This window comes from Microtus pennsylvanicus, chromosome 1, assembly GCF_037038515.1.
Source record: "Microtus pennsylvanicus isolate mMicPen1 chromosome 1, mMicPen1.hap1, whole genome shotgun sequence".
Taxonomy (NCBI): Eukaryota; Metazoa; Chordata; class Mammalia; order Rodentia; family Cricetidae; genus Microtus; species Microtus pennsylvanicus.
This window is the reverse complement of record NC_134579.1, coordinates 122984745-123004809: the sequence shown is the minus strand read 5'-3', so window position 1 is coordinate 123004809 and position 20065 is coordinate 122984745. Positions and strand designations below refer to the sequence as shown.

The 20065-nt window shown below is 53.4% G+C and overlaps 2 protein-coding genes across 4 annotated transcripts in view; one reads left to right on the top strand and one right to left on the bottom strand.

Annotated features, from left to right (window-relative positions):
- The window catches only part of Dtx1 (deltex E3 ubiquitin ligase 1), a 31995-nt gene extending 30403 nt beyond the window's left edge, over positions 1 to 1592 (top strand). For both annotated transcript variants that reach the window (XM_075982165.1, XM_075982158.1), the window contains exon 10: positions 312 to 1592. In XM_075982165.1, coding sequence (XP_075838280.1) covers positions 312 to 536 — 225 coding nt within the window. In that variant the 3' untranslated portion in view covers positions 537 to 1592. The remainder of the gene's footprint in view (positions 1 to 311) is intronic.
- Rasal1 (RAS protein activator like 1) overlaps positions 1585 to 20065 on the bottom strand; it is a 38581-nt gene continuing 20100 nt past the window's right edge. Inside the window, exons 8-21 of one of the 2 annotated variants that reach the window (XM_075982153.1) lie at positions 19502 to 19587; positions 18606 to 18723; positions 18322 to 18475; positions 17956 to 18020; positions 17595 to 17707; positions 16249 to 16441; positions 11776 to 11913; positions 10982 to 11126; positions 9203 to 9375; positions 7233 to 7370; positions 7021 to 7156; positions 5796 to 5916; positions 3182 to 3258; positions 1585 to 2957 (exon numbers count right to left, since the gene is read on the bottom strand). In XM_075982153.1, coding sequence (XP_075838268.1) covers positions 2845 to 2957; positions 3182 to 3258; positions 5796 to 5916; positions 7021 to 7156; positions 7233 to 7370; positions 9203 to 9375; positions 10982 to 11126; positions 11776 to 11913; positions 16249 to 16441; positions 17595 to 17707; positions 17956 to 18020; positions 18322 to 18475; positions 18606 to 18723; positions 19502 to 19587 — 1770 coding nt within the window. In that variant the 3' untranslated portion in view covers positions 1585 to 2844. The remainder of the gene's footprint in view (positions 2958 to 3181; positions 3259 to 5795; positions 5917 to 7020; positions 7157 to 7232; positions 7371 to 9202; positions 9376 to 10981; positions 11127 to 11775; positions 11914 to 16248; positions 16442 to 17594; positions 17708 to 17955; positions 18021 to 18321; positions 18476 to 18605; positions 18724 to 19501; positions 19588 to 20065) is intronic. The other variant, XM_075982156.1, reaches the window with a different exon arrangement.

Genomic DNA, 20065 nt, shown 5'->3' with positions numbered 1-20065 from the left:
TTCACACCCACTGAAGACACCTCAGAGAGGTCAAGTAACTTATGTACGGCCACAGAGCTCAAACAGCCCTTTCAAGTCCTTCAGGTCGTCCGATTCTCTTTTACTGTTTAACTGAAGAAGCTAGCACCTTCAGTTTTCCTGTGAAATCTCCAAATCTTTAATCGTTGGGACTAATTCACAAGAGAGGGGTCTAAGCCTCATCTGTATTGACAGCAGGTCCCAAAGAAACAGAACCTAAAGCAGTGGATGGTAATGGAGCAGGCTGAGGCCCAGGCTGCCTGTAACTTTCACTCCCCCCTCAACCCCTCCAGGTGCTGAGGTTGCTCATCACCGCCTGGGAACGCAGACTCATCTTCACGATTGGAACATCCAACACCACGGGCGAGTCGGACACCGTGGTGTGGAATGAGATTCATCACAAGACGGAGTTTGGTTCCAACCTCACCGGCCATGGCTACCCCGATGCCAGCTACCTAGACAATGTGCTGGCTGAGCTCACCGCCCAGGGTGTATCTGAGGCCATGGCCAAGGCCTGAGGCTCAAGTGGCCTGCCTTCCCTCTTGCTTTGCCCCTAGACAGGCACATGCCTCCCTCCAGCAGGCGGGAGGAGCCTGAAGCACTAAGGGGACCTGGCCGGTGGCAGTGGGAGTGACAGGAGGACACCAGGCCAGCTGGCTCCAACTGCGGCTCCCAGCAAGGGCAGCAGAGATAGAACGACCAGAGAGGGCGACCTCCCTATGGAAAAGACGGAGCTTTGCCCTTCACGCCACACACACACACAACACACGCACACACACGTGTCCTGTTGCACGCACGCGCTCACGCACGTACACCCACGTGCCTCTGACTTCCCCTAGTTTGGGGGGAAAAGAGACAGAAAGGCTCCCATTGTCACATCCTGTGGATTCCACCTGTGTCTCCATCACATCTTCATAGGCTGTGTCCCCTTCCCAGGACTTGGGTCAAGCACCGGGGAAGTGGGGAGTCTGCAAGGTTTTCAGGGGCCAGTCTGCCCCTTTGCCTCATCCCTCTAACCCATGTCAACTCTGCCACCCGCCCACTGGGCATTGCAAGTCAATGGGATAGAAACCCCAGGTCACAGAGTAATATTTCCACAGGCCACTGGGGACGAGGCTGTCTTATTTTGTGCTTGTGTCTATTTATCTTTCTGGGACCCCCTAACCTCTTCCTCCTGTGCCCATCTCTAGACCTCTGTCTATCCCAGGCAACGGTGTTGTTCTTGCCTTTGTACCAGCTTCTCCCCCACTAAACCGCTCCAGACATTGAGACCCAAAAGCTGTAGCTTCTGGCTTCAGGAGCGAGGGGAGGCCTTGTTCAAGCCCACGCATTGAAAACGAAGAGCAGGCCGCAAAGCGTTAACTTCTCATGCCTTGGAAGTGGGCAGTGGGCGGCTGATCTCTCAGGCCAACCAGAGGCCCGTTGCCCAGGCAACTCACCAGCTCCGCCTCTGAGGATTGGCTGCTGGGATGGAAGACGGCCAAGCTTTAAAGGGACGCCAGCGATTGCTCTTTTGAAGAAAAAAAAATCTACCAGTCCCACTGTGGGTGGAGAAATAAATGGTCTTTCTCCTTGTCGGGCCTTTTTCTGCCAAGAGGGTGCTGGGTGTCTGTGCTTCTAGGGAACACTGGGGAGTGACGGCTTGGGAGACAATGGTAACCATAGGACCACTTCCCCGGGGCAGCGGGAGAAAGCAGTGGATGGGCCCACTGTCCTGTCTTACAGAATCGAGAGAAGGAAACAGAACTCTTCTCATCAGCAAGGATATGCGCGCGCGCATGAAAACACGCACGCACGCCAGAGAGACAACGATGATGGAACTCTGCGTGGCCCTCCAGGAGGATGTGGAAGAGCTGGGAGATACCTTACCAGCCTACGGATGCCACCCTGCCCTGAAACAAGGAGCGGGAAGAAACATTCCCTCCTAACAGAGCCTCTGGCAGCCCAGGTGTACCCAAGGCAGTGGGAGGTGATGCTCCGGCTCCAGGCGACCTCTGCTGGCCACACGTGGGATAGCACTGCACCGACTCTGGTGCTCTTGATCCAGCCGGGAGTTTCTTCTGTCCACTCAAACTCAGGAGGCTTCACAAGCTCTTCAGCTCTGCCCGCCAAGTCTTTCCAAACATTTCACCCTCTGTGGGTCTCTCTTAAATCATACCTCAAGCCACAGTCCAGACTTGTGAACCCCAGAACTCAGATGCCTGCCCCCCAAATCCTCAGATGGATTCAGTGGCCAGACAGGACCTGGGAACTTATGTTTATAGTCAATAATCTCACGGACCCCCTAGGGTACCTCAATTTTAACACTTCACAGCTAAGCACACTCACTCGTCACTTTATACAGGGTAAACTGAGGCTCAGAGAGGGAGAAAGAACCTGTGACCGGTGTCAAGGCTCTGAATTGGCATGCTGGGCTCTCAGCCCATTCTGGAAAAAACTGGTTTCAGAAACCTGAGGTTGGGGCCGCCAAATAAGGTGGGGGGGGGGGATATAGAAGTATCTGTGAGCTCATGAGACTCACAGAAGTAGAAACAGGAAGAAGCTTATTTAGGGCTTTTCCGAGACAGTCAGGAAAGCCCTCGGCACAACTGTGTCCAGCAGCTCAGGGTGCACCCAGTAAAGTGGAGAAGAAAGCGAGGTGTGGTCAATACAAGACTGGACCCTGACAAAGGCTCCCATTCCCTGGCTGGCCACAGGGCACACAGGACCAGGCTTTGTCTGGGAGGCTTCAGGCCACAGCAGTGAAGAAGGCAGCCTCGAGGAGATGCCTGGGCCAGAGTACACTGACGAGGCCCCCATGGCTCTACCTCCTCAGCATCCAGCATCCTAGAGGGCCATTTGCTTCTGGAACTCCTTGTGGGCTTGCTCCAAGTCATCAAGCACCTGCAGCAGATGGGTGGTGGCATCTCTCTGCTGGGCCAGAACCTCTGTGCGGGCCCCTGAAGGGAAAGAGCAGGCCATGGGGGGCAGCATGGTGAACTGGGCTCTTGGTGGCTGTCACCAGAGCCCAGTAGCTCTCTGGGGCTCTAGTTTTATCCCATGCAGAAAGAATCCCCAAATTCAGCAGCAATAGGGTACCACTGGTGAACTGGAAACACGAGGGAATGCAGGAGGACAAAGGGTGCATTTGCAAGGGACAAGATGGGAACCCCTTCTCCCTTACCATCTGTGGCATCCGAGTCCTTCCCAGGGCCCATGTCTACCGCTGTGTCCAGGCTGGAGTCCTCCAGCAATTTCAGCCTGAGGGTTGTGAGGAAAAGAGACAAAGCTGGTTTCCAAGGCTCAGTGCTGCTCCTACCCAAGATTCTCTGCTGCTTGCTGGAGGAACCAGAGGTTCATCACTACCACCACCATCATCATCACCATCATCACCACCATCATCACTACCATCACCACCACCACCATCATCATCACCATCATCATCATCATCACCACCATCATCACCACAACCATATCATCATCACCACCATAACCATCATCATCATCACCATCATCATCACCACCACCATTACCATCATCACCACCACCATATCACCATCATAACCACAACCATATCATCATCACCATCATCACCACAACCATATCACCATCACCATCATAACCACAACCATATCATCATCACCATCATCATCACCACCATAACCATCACCATCATCACCATCATCATCATCACCACCATTATCACCATCGTCATCACCACCACCATTACCATCATCACCACAACCATATCACCATCATAACCACAACCATATCATCATCACCATCATCACCACAACCATATCACCATCACCATCATAACCACAACCATATCATCATCACCATCATCATCACCACCATATCATCATCACCACCATAACCATCATCATCATCACCATCATCATCACCACCATCATCATCTCCATCATCATCATCACCACCATCACTATCATCATCATCACCATCATCATCATCACCACCACCATCACCATCATCACCATCGTCATCACCATCACCATCACCACCATCATCATCATCACCATCATCATCATCACCATCATCACCACAACCATATCATCATCACCACCATAACCATCATCATCATCACCATCACCATCATCACCACCATCATCATCATCACCATCATCATCACCACCATCATCATCACCATCATCACCATCACCATCATCACCACCATCACTATCATCATCTCAACCAATCACCACTCTGTCACCACAGACATTTCTAGAGTATCAGACTCTACACCAAGAAGTTCACACATGAATTCATTGAATGACACAGGCAGCTTACATGAGGTGGGTACTTACCAGTAACACTATTCTCCAGGTAAACCACAGACACACACAGAGACCAAGGAACTTGCCTAAGTCCATGCAGCGGAATAATGTCTCCTATATGTGGGAAGCTATGCGGTGTCCCTTTCACTGGACTAGCTCCTGGCCCTTAGGACAATACTGTGAAGTCAATGCCCTGTCTCCTCCTTTGCTCTCTGAGGCACAGAGAGGTCACGTGATCAGCTGAACACCACACAGCCACCAACAGGCCAGGATCTGAATCCAGGCAGGTCAGTACAGATCCTTCTCTGTGGTGGCTTGGGACAAACCTTTTGATAATAACAGAGCCCTTCAAGCCAGGAAGAGGTAAGGAGGTATCCCGAGATACCAGGGAGATTCAGAAGCCAAATTAAATAGACCAACTGTGCCCAAGTATGGAGCCCCCATACTGTAAGTTCCCATGCTCCCTGGGGTGGTTTGAATGAGAACAACACACCCTGGCTCATATACTTGAATACTTGGCTCCCAGTTGGGGAACTGTTTGGGAAGGATCAGGAGGTGTGGCCTTGTTGGAAGAGGTATGTCACTAGGGGTGGTCTATGAGGTTTCAACAGATTCAAACTGTTCCCCATTAGCTCTCTCTGCCTCCTGCTTTTGGATCGAGATGTGGGCTCTCGGCTGTTCCTGCTGCTATGTCTTTGGTCCGCCACCATGGACTCTAACCTTCTGAAACTTAAGCCCCCAATTAAACTGGTTTGGGGTGGGTTTTTTTTGTTTTGTTTTGTTTGTTTGTTTGGCATTGCCTTGGTCGTGGGGGTCTTGTTACGGCAATAGAAACCCTACCTAAAACAACTCATTCTGCCTTATAGATCATTCCAAGCCCTGACATCCTGGACACCAAGGTCCCATGGCCCATGCACCTCTGAAAGTTCAGCCAGTGTACTAAAAAATGGATAAATAGGGCTGGGATGAAGTTCAGTGGAGTGCAAAGCCCCTAAGTTCTATCCCCAACACTGACAAACAGAAAAAGAAAGAAAACAGAAATACTGGGCCTGCAGCTCAGTTGGTAGAGAGTTTGCCCACCATGTCTGAGCTCAAGGCTCAGTCTCCAGCACCACATAAAACAGACATGGTGGCTCACACCTGCAAGGCCAGACCAGGCTGCAAGGCCAGACCAGGCATGGCATCACACACCTGCAAGGCCAGACCAGGCAGGGCATCATACACCTGCAAGGCCAGACCCGGTATGGTGGCTCACACCTGCTAGGCCAGACCCGGCATGGTGGCTCACACCTGCAAGTCCAGACCAGGCATGGTGGCTCACACCTGCAAGTCCAGACCAGGCATGGCATCTCACACCTATAATGCCAGCACTGAGGAAGTACAAACAGGAGAATCAGAAGTTTAAGGTCATCTGCTACATAGCAAGTTCAAGGCTAGTCTGGGCTCCATGAAACCCTAGAGAAGGGGAATAAATGAATATGGAATGAGGCAGGTGACACCCACCTGAGTTGGTCCCGCCCCAGGAGCAGCTGGCGATACACTGCCTGGGCCTCAGCATCAGGATCCAGTGGGTCACTCCAGTCTCCCAGTGTGACGGCTGAGTGTGTGCGGCTGCAGCCAGCAGCTGAGGGTACACAGCACTGTCAAGAAAGTCTTGTTCCGAACTAGCAGCCTCTGCCCCATTCCAGGCACAGCTGTCATGCCGATTCCTGTGCAAACCTCTGCCACTTAGCCAAGCCCCCCTGTAGCTCCTGCCTGGGTTCCAGCCTCCTCCCTGCCTCCACTCTGATTCAGAAGCTACAGCCTCACGAACTTTGACCCTGTTCAGCTTTAACTGTCAACAGCCTAGCGTCATCTGAGAAGAGACTCAGATACCAGGATGTCCAGATCAGGCTAACCCATGGTCACGTCTGTGGCAGATTGTGTTGATTGTTAGTTGATTCAGGCGGGCCCAGCCCACTGTGGGCAGCACCATTCCCTAGGCAGGTGGTCCTGGGCTGAGTGTGAGCCTCTTAGTGAGCTGGCATGCCCTGTTCCTCCTTGGTTTCTGCTTCAAATGTTGCCCAGCTTCCCTCAATGATGCATCATCATCTAGAAATGTAAGCCAAATTAACCCTTTCTTCCCCTACGTTGCTTTTGGCAGAGATTTTAATCACAGAAACAGTGAGGAAGCTGACACAGACCGTACATGGGCTCTCACCATCCCCACTCAACTCTAGCTACTCAAGGTCACATCTCCTGGCAGCCTTCGTCAACCCCCGCCCTGGGACTGGCTGAGGCTTGGACACTCTCCAAGTCTCCAGAGCCTTCTAACACTGTGATAATTGTATTGGGGCTGGGGTGGGGGTCAGTGGTAGAGTGCTCAGGGCCAGATATTCATCCCAGCAGCAGTGTAACAACCTGTCATCCATCATCACCATGGTTGTCACTGCCATCTAGCCTCAACAAGTCAGGCCATGTGCTCTGTGCAGCTAGTACGTAGTGGGAATGCTGGAAACAGTACTTGCGTGTAACTAGCACTATGTGCCAAACGGTGCTGTGCATATATCAACTCAGTATCAGCTAATAGAACCAAGGAGGAAGGGCTATTCTCAACCCCGCTTCCCAGTTAAGACCGAGGAATAGAGAAAGAAACTAAGTCACTTACTCCTGGCTGCACAAGCGAGGGTGAGACGCTACTGATCGGCAGATGGGGAGGGCAGAGCCTTAGCAAACCCCCCTCCCTCACCTAAGCGCTCAGCCTGGAGGCAGCAGGTCCAGCGTCCGCTGCGGAAGGCACCAGGGTGGCAGGCAGCCAGCTTGTCCTGGTTGGCCGCGCTGGCTTTACGCAGGGCCGACAGCCATTGGTTGAGGTCATTCACATTCTGCAAGGGGTAGAGGCCATCAGAACACGGTGAGACTGAACCGTGGTCCCCACCCCTGATTGTGGTGACACCTTACCTTGCACTGGAGGTAGGTGGTGTGTGGCACCCCAGTGCCATCCTGCGTCACCACCTGCATGACGTGTGGCAGTTGGAAGGCACCCTCATCCACGCGCTCCACGGCACGGATGCAGGACACTGGGATGGATGAGTGAACCTGTAGGCAGCCACAGGCAGCATCCCTTTGGATGTGGTACCAGGGGGGGTCACCAAGGACAGGTACTCATTCTGCATAGCTCTCTTGTGTCTTCCCCACAGTCCTGCTCTGTCACCTGCTGAGTGACTTGACTTTTCTGAGACTAAGTTTGCTTCTAGCAAAACATTAACATCACTGACACCATCATCACAAGCATCCCATAAACACCATCACCCTCATCATCACTGTGACCATCATCACTATCATCACCATAATAATCATTACCATCACCATAACCAGGATTATCAACACCACCACCAACACCAACACCACAACCATCATCACCACCACCATCACCATCATAACCATCACCACCACCATCATCATCATCACCATCACCATCACCATCATCATCACCACCATTACCACCATCACCACTATCATCACCACCACCATCATCATCATCACCATCACCATCATCATCACCACCATTACCACCATCACCACCATCATCACCACCACCATCGCCACCATCATCACCACCACCATCACCATCATAACCATCACCACCACCATCACCATCATCATCATCATCACCACCACCATCATCACCATCATCACCATCACCATCACCATCATCACCACCATCATCACCATCATCACCATCATCATCATCACCATCATCACCACCATCATCACCACCATCATCACCACCATCACCACCATCGCCACCATCATCATCACCACCATTACCACCATCATCACCATCACCACCACCATCATCATCATCACCACCATTACCACCATCATCACCATCACCATCATCATCATCATCACCATCATCACCATCACCACCACCATCATCATCATCACCACCATTACCACCATCATCACCATCACCATCATCACCATCATCATCATCACCATCACCAACATCACCACCATCATCACCACCACCATCACCATCATAACCATCACCACCACCATCACCATCATCACCACCACCATCACCATCATAACCATCACCACCACCATCATCATCATCACCATCACCATCATCACCACCATCATCATCACCACCATCATCACCATCATCATCACCACCATCATCACCACCATCATCATCATCACCATCATCACTATCATCCCCCTCTGCCTCACCACCATCCTTGCCACGGCAGTTTATGGAAACTCGCTGTGCACATGGCACTTGACTGTGGCTTTCGGAACCTTATGTCCCTCAGCTCACTCAATGACCATGACCACTCTCTGAGACTGGGCCTGTTAGTCTCCCCAGTTTAAAGATGAGGAAACTGAGGCATGAAGGTAAACGACCCTGCCAAAGTTTCTCAATCCGTGGACCCAGCCTCACAACCCAAACAGCCGATGAAATGCAAGCCATGCCTACATGCCAAGTCCTAGTCTCCCCTGGGCTGGTTAGGATGGACGACAGTGGTGTCACCTGCCTAGGACAGAGCCTGGCACACACGGGCACCAGGGAATGCTTGTGCCCAGTGACTGAGTTGTTGGGCGAGTGCCTGGATGTGTGTGCGCCCGCACACAGCCAGCAGAAGAAATGGATCGTACGCGAGTCTGTGATGCCTGGTGTATACCGTGTGGCCCCCACCCGTGAGTGTCCACACCTGGTCAGAACACCCAGCTATGAAATGTGCACCTGCTCAAGTGTGTAACAGCAAGTGTCCCTGTCCCTGGCCAAGCTTGGAGCCAGCCAAGAGCTTGGAATTTGTTGCCTTAGCTGTTATGATATTGGGGAAGCAGTTACCCCAACTCCCACCCTGAGCCTCAGTTTCTCCAAGCACCCTAGTGGCATCTTCTTGTGGCTGGAGTCTCACCTGCCACTCTGGAGTCTTGGAGTAGGAGAGGTCCTGCCCACTCAGCCGGAAGTAGCGCTTCTTGAAGGCAAAGCGTGTGGCCAGGCCTGCAGGCTCCTCCTTGCGCTTCAGCAAGAAGCCTTCCCGAACAATTGTCGAAGGTTGGACCAGGGCACAGGCTGGCCCCCCAGCCTCTGGGAAACAGAGAAAGGGGAGGGGTGACACCTCTGGCCCCTGCTGCACTATCTGCTCCTAAGGAGCGGAAAGACCAAGGCTGTGACCTCCGACCCCACTCCTTCACACACACACCCCAGCCACTGAGGCAAGGGACTGAGAAGCATGGGAAAGTGGTATCCATATCCCGCTCCAAGTCCAGGGACCTGCAGGAGAGACTGCAGCTGGCCAGCACAGGGTGTCCAGCCAACCCAGGAACGTTTCCCAGCCCTCTCAGAGCTCAGGACTACAGACCTCTCTCAGCAGCCCCTCTCCCATCGAAGATCACCACAGTCATTGCCCCTGGTTATGCCCCAAGTCTCCCTCTTGGAAGTGGCCTCTAACCCCAAGTCCTCTGCTTTCAGAGCACATGACACCGCTCCATTCCCAGCACAAGCCTAGCTCGCCCACAGCTCTCCCGTGCTCCACGTTTTCCGATCTCTCCTCCTTCTCTCTTCTGCACTAGCCTCTCTGTCGCTCTGTCCCCACCCCAGGACCTTGTGCTGTTCACCACCTGGATCACTCTTACATGGAGACTCATTTTCCAAATCCTAGCCACAATGCCTCCCTCTTGCACCAAGATGTCCTTTAGCTATTCCGTGTGCCCAGAGAGAAGCCAGAAAAGCCATCCTTCTCCCAGTCAGTGTCTCTGAGGACCCCCAATCTCCCATAAGAGCAAAACGAAGCATGCTTAATTAAGTCATGGTTTTGGTCTGTGTGTGCCGTTGAGCCTATAGTCATTTCCACCTCACTGACGCTAGGTGGCGCTCTGAACCCAGGGCTGCATAGCACCCGGGGTGGGGAGGGGGGAGCCGCTAGGTGAGTCATTAGGGACTCCATTCTCTGGGCACCTGGCAGCATCCCCATCTGGGAGCAGATGTTAACTTAACAACCTCCAAAAAGTCACAGTATCTTCATTCTGGTGTTGCCCAGACTGGCCTGGAACTCTGTAGACCAGGCTGGCCCCTCTTGCCTCTGCCTCCTGAGTGCTGGGATTAGAGTAGTGAACCACTTCACCTGCCCACCCCTCCCTTGGCCTCAGTGACTGGCCAGGGAGTCCTGAGGACCCGCCTGTCTCCAAACCACCAATTCTGGGGTTACAGGCAGGCACAGCCATATACAGATTTTAGGTGAGCATAGGGATTTGAACTCAGGTCCTCAAACTTGCTCAGCAAGCTCTTCACCCACTGAGTCATTGCCCCTCATTAATCACATCATCCAAAGCATCTAGAAGGGGAGCTTTCTATTTTTTTTTTCCAGTGCTGGTATTGAAGCTAGGATCTCATGCAGGCAAGGCAAGCTCTCCTTCAGGAAGCCAACGCCCTGGGCCTTTGAGATGGTGCCTATTAAATGGTGGAGACTTATTAAACCTACCCATACCAGAGACTCCATGCCACGACCCTGTCACATGACCACATTGGTAGAGAGGACCTAACTGAGCCTGACATAAACGTTAACTGACTAATTAGTTGACCTGCAGGTTCGTGATCTTGGTCCTGGGGAACTGGGGACTAATGGCGTACTCGCCCGCCCCCAGGGCAGGGGGGGATCACAGGTCAGGAGCGGCAGCAGGATCGCAGGGCTCACCCTCAGTCCCATCCACATCCACCAGCTGGTCCAGGAAGTCCCTCACGCGTGAGATGCTCTGCAGCAGGAAGGGGTGGAGGGGGGCCAGCCACAGCTCCTTGCCCTGGCCGAGCTGCTGGCCCAGGTTTCCAATGCTCTGCACAGCCTGGAGCAAAGCAGAAAGGAGGCCAAGGTCACTCTGAGGCCAGTGCCCTTTGTGCCCGAACTCCGCTTCTCATATCTGTACACATCGGGCACTTTCTAGTCCTCCCTCTCCCTTTTGGAGTCTGCACCCCCAGTTAACCCAACACCCAGCACTACCCAGTTCTATCAAATGCAGACCCATGAAAGCCATAGTTGTGGCTACTTTGTCAAGAATAGCTTAATTCATACTAAGGTATAAAGGATTGCTAGCCCACTTCTCCCATTTCTTTTGGAAGGAGTGAGTTTTCGTGATCTCAAAAAAAAAAAAGAACGAAAAAGAAAAGGGTAACTGGTCTGGGGCTGTAGCTCAGCAGTGGAGTGGTCGCCTCCCATGCATGAGGCCCCATGTTCAATTCCCAAGGTGGTACATTTATGATCTCAGCACTTGAGAGGCTGGGGCAGGAGGATTGCCTTGAGTCCTGGGCCAGCCTGGGCAATGGGGCAAGTTCTAAGTCTCAGTGGCCAGCAAGTCCGTGTCATAGAAAATAGAGACACCCACACAAGGAAACTGGCTTTCTTTGGGGCTTCTCTCTGGCGGCCTTCCTGATCTTTCCCATCATGCATCTCTCCGGCTGAGCGGACTCAGGACGAGCCCCCCCACACACACATACCTTGGCGAGAAGCAGCAAGGAGCGGCTGGTCTGGGGATCTGCGTGCTGGTCTCTGAGGTCAAACAGCTTCGGTGTGAGGATGGCGGGTGCAAAGAAACGCAGAAAGAGGAAACCGCTAATTGCCAGATACTTCACATCCTGCCAGAGAATCACAGACAACAGTTGGGGAAACTGAGGCAGCAAACACTAGGTGCCCAGAGGAGGGAGAAGGAGTTGGGTCAGAAGGCTTATCCTAGCCTGCCAAGGAGGGTGTTCCTCTCTGCCTCGGTTTCTCTAGCTGGAAAATGGGATGATAGACTGATCTGGCAAAACTGGTTTTAGCAGACTCCTGGGCTCGGAACACAGTCATTGCAACCTCAGAGAGTCCAAGTGGCTTGCTCCGGGTCACACAGCACAGAAGTCAGGATTCCAACCCAGATCTGTGACCTGTCTGGTTGCAAGAACAGGCTGAATTCGCCTCCCACAGCCTCTCCTTGCCACTCACTCTCGGATGGGTCACAGCCAGTTTTAGAGAGGCAGCAACTGAGACACAGGTTGGTCATTTGCCTGAGATTACCCAGCAGCCAACAGCAGGGGTAGTATAGCTTACCTCTCCTGCCGTTCCATCTCGGCTACCCAGGGGTCAAGAGTGTACTTAACCTCTGCTTTCCAAGTGAAGAAACTGAGGCTCAGCGAGAAGCCCGGGTAGTCAGACTGCAGAGCCCACCTGTCCACGCTGTCGCAGTCCCACCAAGTCCCTTTCCACAGCGAGCACAGCTCACTGATCCACTGCTGTGTCAAGCCTGAGCCTGTATGTCTATGTTTATTTTGGGGTGTCAATCACACCTGTGACAGTAGCTACGCTGGAGTGAGCTAGCCTTCTGGGCATGTCAGCCTTGCCAGTGGGCCCCAAGGCTTCGGTAAGAGGGGCCCTGATCAACTGTCCTGAACTGTCCCCAAATCACCACTTCCTCCCAGGCAGGTCCCCAGGTCATTTGATCCCCCAGCATTAGCTCATCGAGGGACACCTGAGCCAGGCCTGTTATCCCGTGAACACAGGAACTGGGATGGGGGTCACAAGTTCAAAGTCACTGGGCTAGTTACTTTTTCGTGAACTTGACACAAGCTACAGTCGCCTGGGAAGAGGGCCCTCAAGTGAAAAAAGCCAGCTCAAGCCAGACTGCCTGTAGGCAAAGTTGTGGGGGCATTTTCTTGGCAGATGATTGATGTGGGAGGGCCCAGCCTACTGTGAGAGGCCCGATTCCCGAGCAGGGGTCCCAGGTAGTCTGAGAAAGCAAACTGAACAAGCCCTGGAGAGCAAAACAGGGAGCAGGGTTCCTCCACAGTCTCCTGCTGCCTTGACTTCCCTCCCGGATAGCCCACAAGCTCTTTTCTCCCCAAATTTGTCTTGGTGCTCATCATAGCAGGAGAAAGCAACCTAGAACAGTCACCCTTGGGTACATAAGTTAGAAGAGGCCAGCCGGGCTACATCATGCACTCGCATGCACACACGCACACTCACACACTCACACACACGCACACTTGCACACACGTGCACACTCACACAGTCTCACACTCTCTCACTCACACACTCTCACACACTCACATACACGCACACTCACACTCACACTCTCTTACACACACACTCTCACACATGCACACACTCACACACTCCTCACATACACGCACACTCACACACTCACACACGCACACACACACATTCACTCACACACTCTCACACACACACACACACTCACATACACGCACACTCACACTCTCTTACACACACACACTCTCACACATGCACACACTCACACACTCCTCACACGCACACTCACACACGCACACACGCACATTCACACACACACTCTCACACACACACAAGCATGCACACATGCTCAGAGGCATCTCAGAGCTCCCTACCTTCATGACCTGAGAAAGCCTGTGGTCCCTGCCCACTGGGCACATGTGAGTAGCACTGATGTTGGCTCCCTGGGCTGAGCTGAACAAGGAGCTGTCCTCTTGGTCTCTTTCCCTCCCCTTACCTCTGCCGCGTCCTACTTAACGCCTCTGAGGCAGCCCAGGCGAGAGCCAGGCTAAGTGGGGTGCAATGATGCCACCTCTAGTTGGGAGGAGGGGGAATCTGGGGAAGGAATCTCCAGCTCGCTGGGCCTCAGTTTCCCAATCCGTAAACAAAAAGCAGAAAGTGATGCTAATCAAAGCTCTTAACTCCAGCGTATACCAGATTCTAGATCTTTCTGCCAAGGGGTCTAGTCTTTAGCACTGGGGAAAAGTTAGTCTGACTGGGCAGAAAAGTTTCCTCAGTGGTAAACAGTGTGTGCTTGGTGCTCTATTGAAGGACCTGAGTCTGGATCTCTGCACCTTATCAAGTGGCGAACAAATATCTGGAAAGCTAAGGACTCACAGGACACCCTCTGCCCGGGGTGGTCCTGGATTTATAATCCTTCTGTTGCAGCCTCCAGAGAAGCTGGGTACAGGCCTGTGTCACCAAGTTCCCCACAACAGCCACCTCAGATTGTGCACTGAACATTATTAAAACAGGATCTCAGCCCGGTGGTGGTGGCGCACACCTTTAATCTCAGCCTTTAATTGGGAGGCAGAGACAGGCAGATCTCTGTGAGTTCAAGGACAGCTGGTCTACAGAGCGAGTTCCAGGACAGCCAGGGCTGTTATACAAAGAAATACTGTTTCAAAAAACCCAAAACAAAACAGGAAAAACAAACAAACAAACAAAAAACAAAACCAAAGATCTCAGACTGGCAGCCTACGGTCCAGCACAACCTCAACACAAGGTGACCGATTTCAGGCGATTTTTGCTTGTGTGTCTGCGTGAATTAACCCTAATATTTCAAAACTGGGAGACTTTACATAGAATCCTGGAAATTGGTAAGAGAGAAAGGAAGTTAGTGGGGGGAAGGAGGAAGGAGGGAGGGAGGGAGGGAGGGAGGGAGGGAGGGAGGGAGGGAGGGAGGGAGAGAGGGAGATGTTCGACTTAGCCCAGCTCAATTCAGCCAAGCCTGAGGCAGAGGCCTGTCCATCATCACACATATCCCAGAAGCTGAGTCTGGAGAACTGCAAGTTCAAGGCCTACCTTGGAAACTTAGCAAGGCCCTATCTCGAAAGGGTGAAAAGAGCACTAGGCCGTGGCTCAGTGGCAGAAAGGACCTGCCCGGTGTGCGAGAGTCTGTGTTTTAGCCACAGCATAGCAGTGAGAAAAGGCTCTGCAGGAGCAGGGGACTGGGCCCCATTCCTATGCAGAACACTGGCCTCAGTGGTCCCTGTAGACAAAGCTGTGAGGCTACATTTAGACACAGTCTCCACCACTCCTTACAGTTCTATATCTGTCTGTTTATGTCCCTCGCCTGGCCCAGAGCCACAGCTCCCAGCTTCCACCAGTTGTATTCAGGCTGGGAAAGCCTAGCACCTACAGAGCCCATGTGGCCTCATCCTGGCCCCGCCCTTCTCCTTCCCATCTGCTCTCATTAGTACCATCATCACCGTTACCATCACCACCATTATCACCATTATTGACATCATCACCACCATCATCACCACCATCATCATCACCATCACCACCACCATCATCACAACCATCATCACCATCATCATCACCACCATCATCACCATGATCACAACCATCATCACCATGTCCTTCATCCATCATCATCACCACCATCATCACCGTTACCATCACCACCATCATCACCATTATTGACATCATCACCACCATCATCATCACCATCACCACCACCACCACCATCATCACCACCACCACCACCACCATCACCACCACCACCACCACCATCACCACCACCACCATCACCACCAACCATCATCACCATCATCATCACCACCATCACCACCACCACCACCACCATCACCACCACCACCACCACCACCATCACCACCACCACCATGACCACCATCATCACAACCATCATCACCATCATCATCACCACCACCACCATGACCACCATCATCACAACCATCATCACCATCATCATCACCACCACCACCATGACCACCATCATCACAACCATCATCACCATCATCATCACCACCACCACCATGACCACCATCATCACAACTATCATCACCAACATCATCACCACCATCATCACCATGTCCTTCATCCGTCATCATCATCACCATCATCACCATCATTACCATCATCATCACCGCCATCACCATCACCATGATCACAACCATCATCACCATCATCACCACCATCATCACCACCATCATCACCACCATCATCACCACCATCATCACCACGTCCTTCATCCGTCATCATCATTGGTCCCCTGGGTTCTAGGTCCTGCCAGGAATACTGTCCTCTGCCAGAACACACACACTTAAATCTGAGCAGCCCAGATCTTGGCGTCACCTTTGTCCTGACTCTACATGTGATCGACGAACACAGTGCCCCAGACCACCCCAACATCCGTATCGCCCCTGCGGAACCCAGCCCACCTGATGCTCCACCCCGGAGAAGCGTTCCTCCACACGCTGCTGCAGCTTCTTAAATGCCAGGCGCAGGGCTAGCGGGCAGCGCCCTGTAGAGCTCACAATGGCATCCATGATGGACCCCAGATATCCGGTCAGCAGCCCCAGGCTGGTCTCCCGCACCTGCTCCTCCGTGGGTGTGCCCTTGAAGGAGATCCTCCTGTAGGAAGCAAGCAGAACCTTCAGTCAGAGCGCCACACCTGCTGCCTCAGAAGCCCCCAGCCTCCATGGTGCCTCCCCTCACACCAGACTCCCTGCTGGAGTGAACTCTGGGGCAGAGTCCCAGCTCAGAGCCTTCATAGCAGCTGTTCCTGTGTCCTGAAACATGGGGCATGAAGCTAAGTGTCACCTCCTCAGAACGATCATCACCCCCTCTCACTTCATAACTACATGCTGTAGCTCTGAGTGTCTTCAGCGTGGTCATGTCCGATGCCTTGGCACATGCAATCCCTACCGCCTGGAGCCCTCAAGCCAGAAGTTCTCAGTCCCTGTATCCAATCATGGCCCCTTGATAATTCACAAGTTGAGTGTCTACGCCTCCCATTTAACAGGCATGGAAACTGAGGCCCATCAATATGACTTTGCAAGCAGGTGGCAGACCTGAGATTAGAAGTCAGGACCAACTCCACTATCTGTCTGCAATTCTACCCCACCCAGGTTCCCAATGTCCCATCACCCTTAAGTGCCACTGAGTCTCCAGTGGTCTCCAGCTATACCCTGGGAATTTCACAGACAACCCTGTCCGGTTTGGGGCCTGGGTTCAAATTCTCACTTTACAGTTTCCCAGTTGTGTGACCTTGGGCAGGAACCTCCCCTCACTGAGGTTCAGTAAAGAGGGTGCTGAAGCCTGCGTCTGAGGTGGTCAAGAGGTGTGGGTCCTAACAGATGGCCTGCATCTAGCTCTAAGGGTTTCATGGAAGCCAGCCCCCTGACTTTGGCAGAGAAGATTCTGGAAAGAAAGGAAGAGGAGTCTATGGAAGTGTGGAGTGGCTTTTAGTCATAGCCTAGCTTGCCTCCAATCTCACGGAAAGTTCCCAGGATCCATTCTGCAGATGACCCCATGTGGGTCTCCATCATCTCCCAGCATTCCCCTGTTCTGTACGTCACTTCCAAAACCCTTAAGTGTCCCCAATACTCCCAAGTCACAGGGTGTGGTAGAGGCAGAGGCAGCATTTGGGCTCCCCCAAAGCAGCCTGGGCTGCCACAGCACACAAACGTGTCCCTAGGCAGGCGGCAGCCAGCACAGAACAGCCCCAGGCAGCTGCAAATGATAAGGGACATCTGGAGGCCTGAAGCACCCCCACTTCGCTCACCGGGAGCGGTTCAGGTCCATCTTGCAAGGGTCCAACTCCATATATTTCTTCTCCTCGAAGACACGGCTGATCACCGGCCTCAGGACCTCGTGCAGGTAGCGCATGCCCACGAGCTGGGGGCAGGGGCCACACGAAGTGGCTAAGGGTGGCAGAAAGTGCCCTGGGCTGGGGCAGGGGGTGTGCAGGGAGATTTCAGAGCCAGGCCAGTCGTGGCCAAGGGTGCCGCCCAGGGCTGAAGCCAGACACCTGCCACCAGCACCCAGCTCAGCCATCTAGGGCCACTTGAGGCCAGCAGGCTCTGGGGACCGAGTGAGCAGGGGGAGGAAGCCACATGCAGCCAGACATGCCAGCTCCCACTCACCTTCATGAACTGTTCCATTGACTTGGATGCCAAGGAGTTAGAACGGAAGAGGGTGTTGGGGTCATCTGGGAGGACAGGGGGTGCGTTTGCTGGTGTGGGGTGGGGGCTGGACCCAGTTCACCCCACTCACTCAAAGTGGAGATACGATTCTTTCAGCCTCAAGAATCAGGGAGAACCCAAAACTCTATTCATGGCCCAGAGGCCCAGAGTGGTTTGTCAAACTGCCTGAGGCCACACAGCACCCTCCCGGGTTCACGGCATAGATACCCCAACATATAACATCCTCTAAAGGATCTCACTTCTCCCTGGAGATCCTCTGCAGACCCATCCTTGGGGGAAGAGCGTTTGTGTGTGTGGGAAACTCACTAGTCCGAGCCACCTCACGTCTTATGAGGTAGTCTAGAAAGGATCCGGCCAGGCCCCGGCCCAGGAAGAGCTTCACCAGCTTGGTGGCAAGGTCTTGACGACAGTCCCCAGAGGCCAGTTCCTCGAGCACAGCCAGGGGGCTGGTGGTGTCCTCCTGAGCAGGGACAGGAGAACCAACAGGATACCTGAGGCCCCAAAGCAGACGAGCTGGCCCTGGTTCCACAGGCAGGGAGCTACACCCTGGACCCAGCAATCCAGGTGGCGGCACCTGCCACCACACCCACCTCGGCCGGCCCCTGTACCGACTCCAAAAGCAGATCCATGAGAGGCTGGTAGCACTGGGAAGGCAGGATGCGGTCCTCAGTGAGGCGCACCTTCAACCGCAGGGCGCCCAGGCTTCCCCTAACCGGAGCAGACCATAGAGAAGGAGATGTGAATGCAGGCTAGCCCAAAGCAGGCTAACCCAAAGCAGGCGACATGAGCATGGGAGGGGCAAGGGACAGAGGGTAAGGGCAGAGGAGGGCAGCGGGGACAAAAGTGGGTAGGGAGGGGGCTGGAGAGATGGCTCAGAGGTTAAGAGCACTGGCTGCTCTTCCAGAGGTCCTGAGTTCAGTTCCCAGCAACCACATGGTGGCTCACAATGGTCTATGATGAGATCTGGTGCCCTCTTCTGGTGTGGATAGGGAGAAAGAGGCCCCAGACTGTGTGTGGAAAAGCCACAGTCGAGGCCATGACTGGGTGCACAAACGCTCACACAGGACAAGCAGAACAGCAAGTGTAGGCAGGGCAGTAAGATGCAGTCAGTTATGTGAACAGTGTGGACGGGAACAACCAGGGCACTCTGTGGTCCGTGTGCATAGCACACGTGTGCACAGACAGCGGTAGCTACTCAGGATGGCATTAGAGCTCTTGCCTAGCACAGCCAAGGCCCTGGCATCAGTTCCTGACACTACATCATAAAGAAAGGAGTGTGGCCAGGAAGGCAGGTGTAAGGGAGCCCAACATTCTTACGCTGGTTATGGGAGCCTGTCTATGGTCAGCTGACTGGGCCAAGGGGTGCTGTGTGGGCCGGCAAAAACATCCCAGGGACATGTGACCAGGGCTAGAGGGACAGGTGGGCTGGTGCCAGCACCCAGGGAACCTGCTGAGGTGGTGCTCCTCCCTAGGCACCCACATTTACCCAGAATCCTCAGCTCTAGGAAAGGGCAGGAGGCGGAACCAGCCGTTGGGTGGTTTCTGTTGAAGGGTCTGTGGGGTGAACTCCACCTGTAGGGGACACAGAGACCTCAGCTGGGGGCCCTGTCCTGCCTGATGCAGGGCCCACCCAGCCCTGGAGGGAGAGTTTGGCCTGCTATCCACAGATGCCATGTGGTCAGTCAGGGTCCAGCTCTTCCTCTCTCTCAAGCCAGGGCACTTAGGGCCTCTAGAGGACACTTAATTTACAATTGAGAAAAGTTAAGGAGCCAGGCGGCAGTGGCGCACGCCTTTAATCCTAGCACTGGGGAGGCAGGGGCAAGCAGAGCTCTGGGTGTTCAAGGCCAGCCTGGTCTACAGAGTGAGTTCCAGGATAGCCAGAGCTACACAGAGAAACCCTGTATTGAAAGAACAAAAAGTAAAAGAGAGAGGGGAAAAAGCTAAGGCTTGGAGAGATGGCTCGCCCTGGGTCACACGGTGAACACAGTGCCACTGCCGTAGCCACAGCCTCAGACGAGCCTGGGGCCGTGTTCCCAGAGAAGAGCTAAAA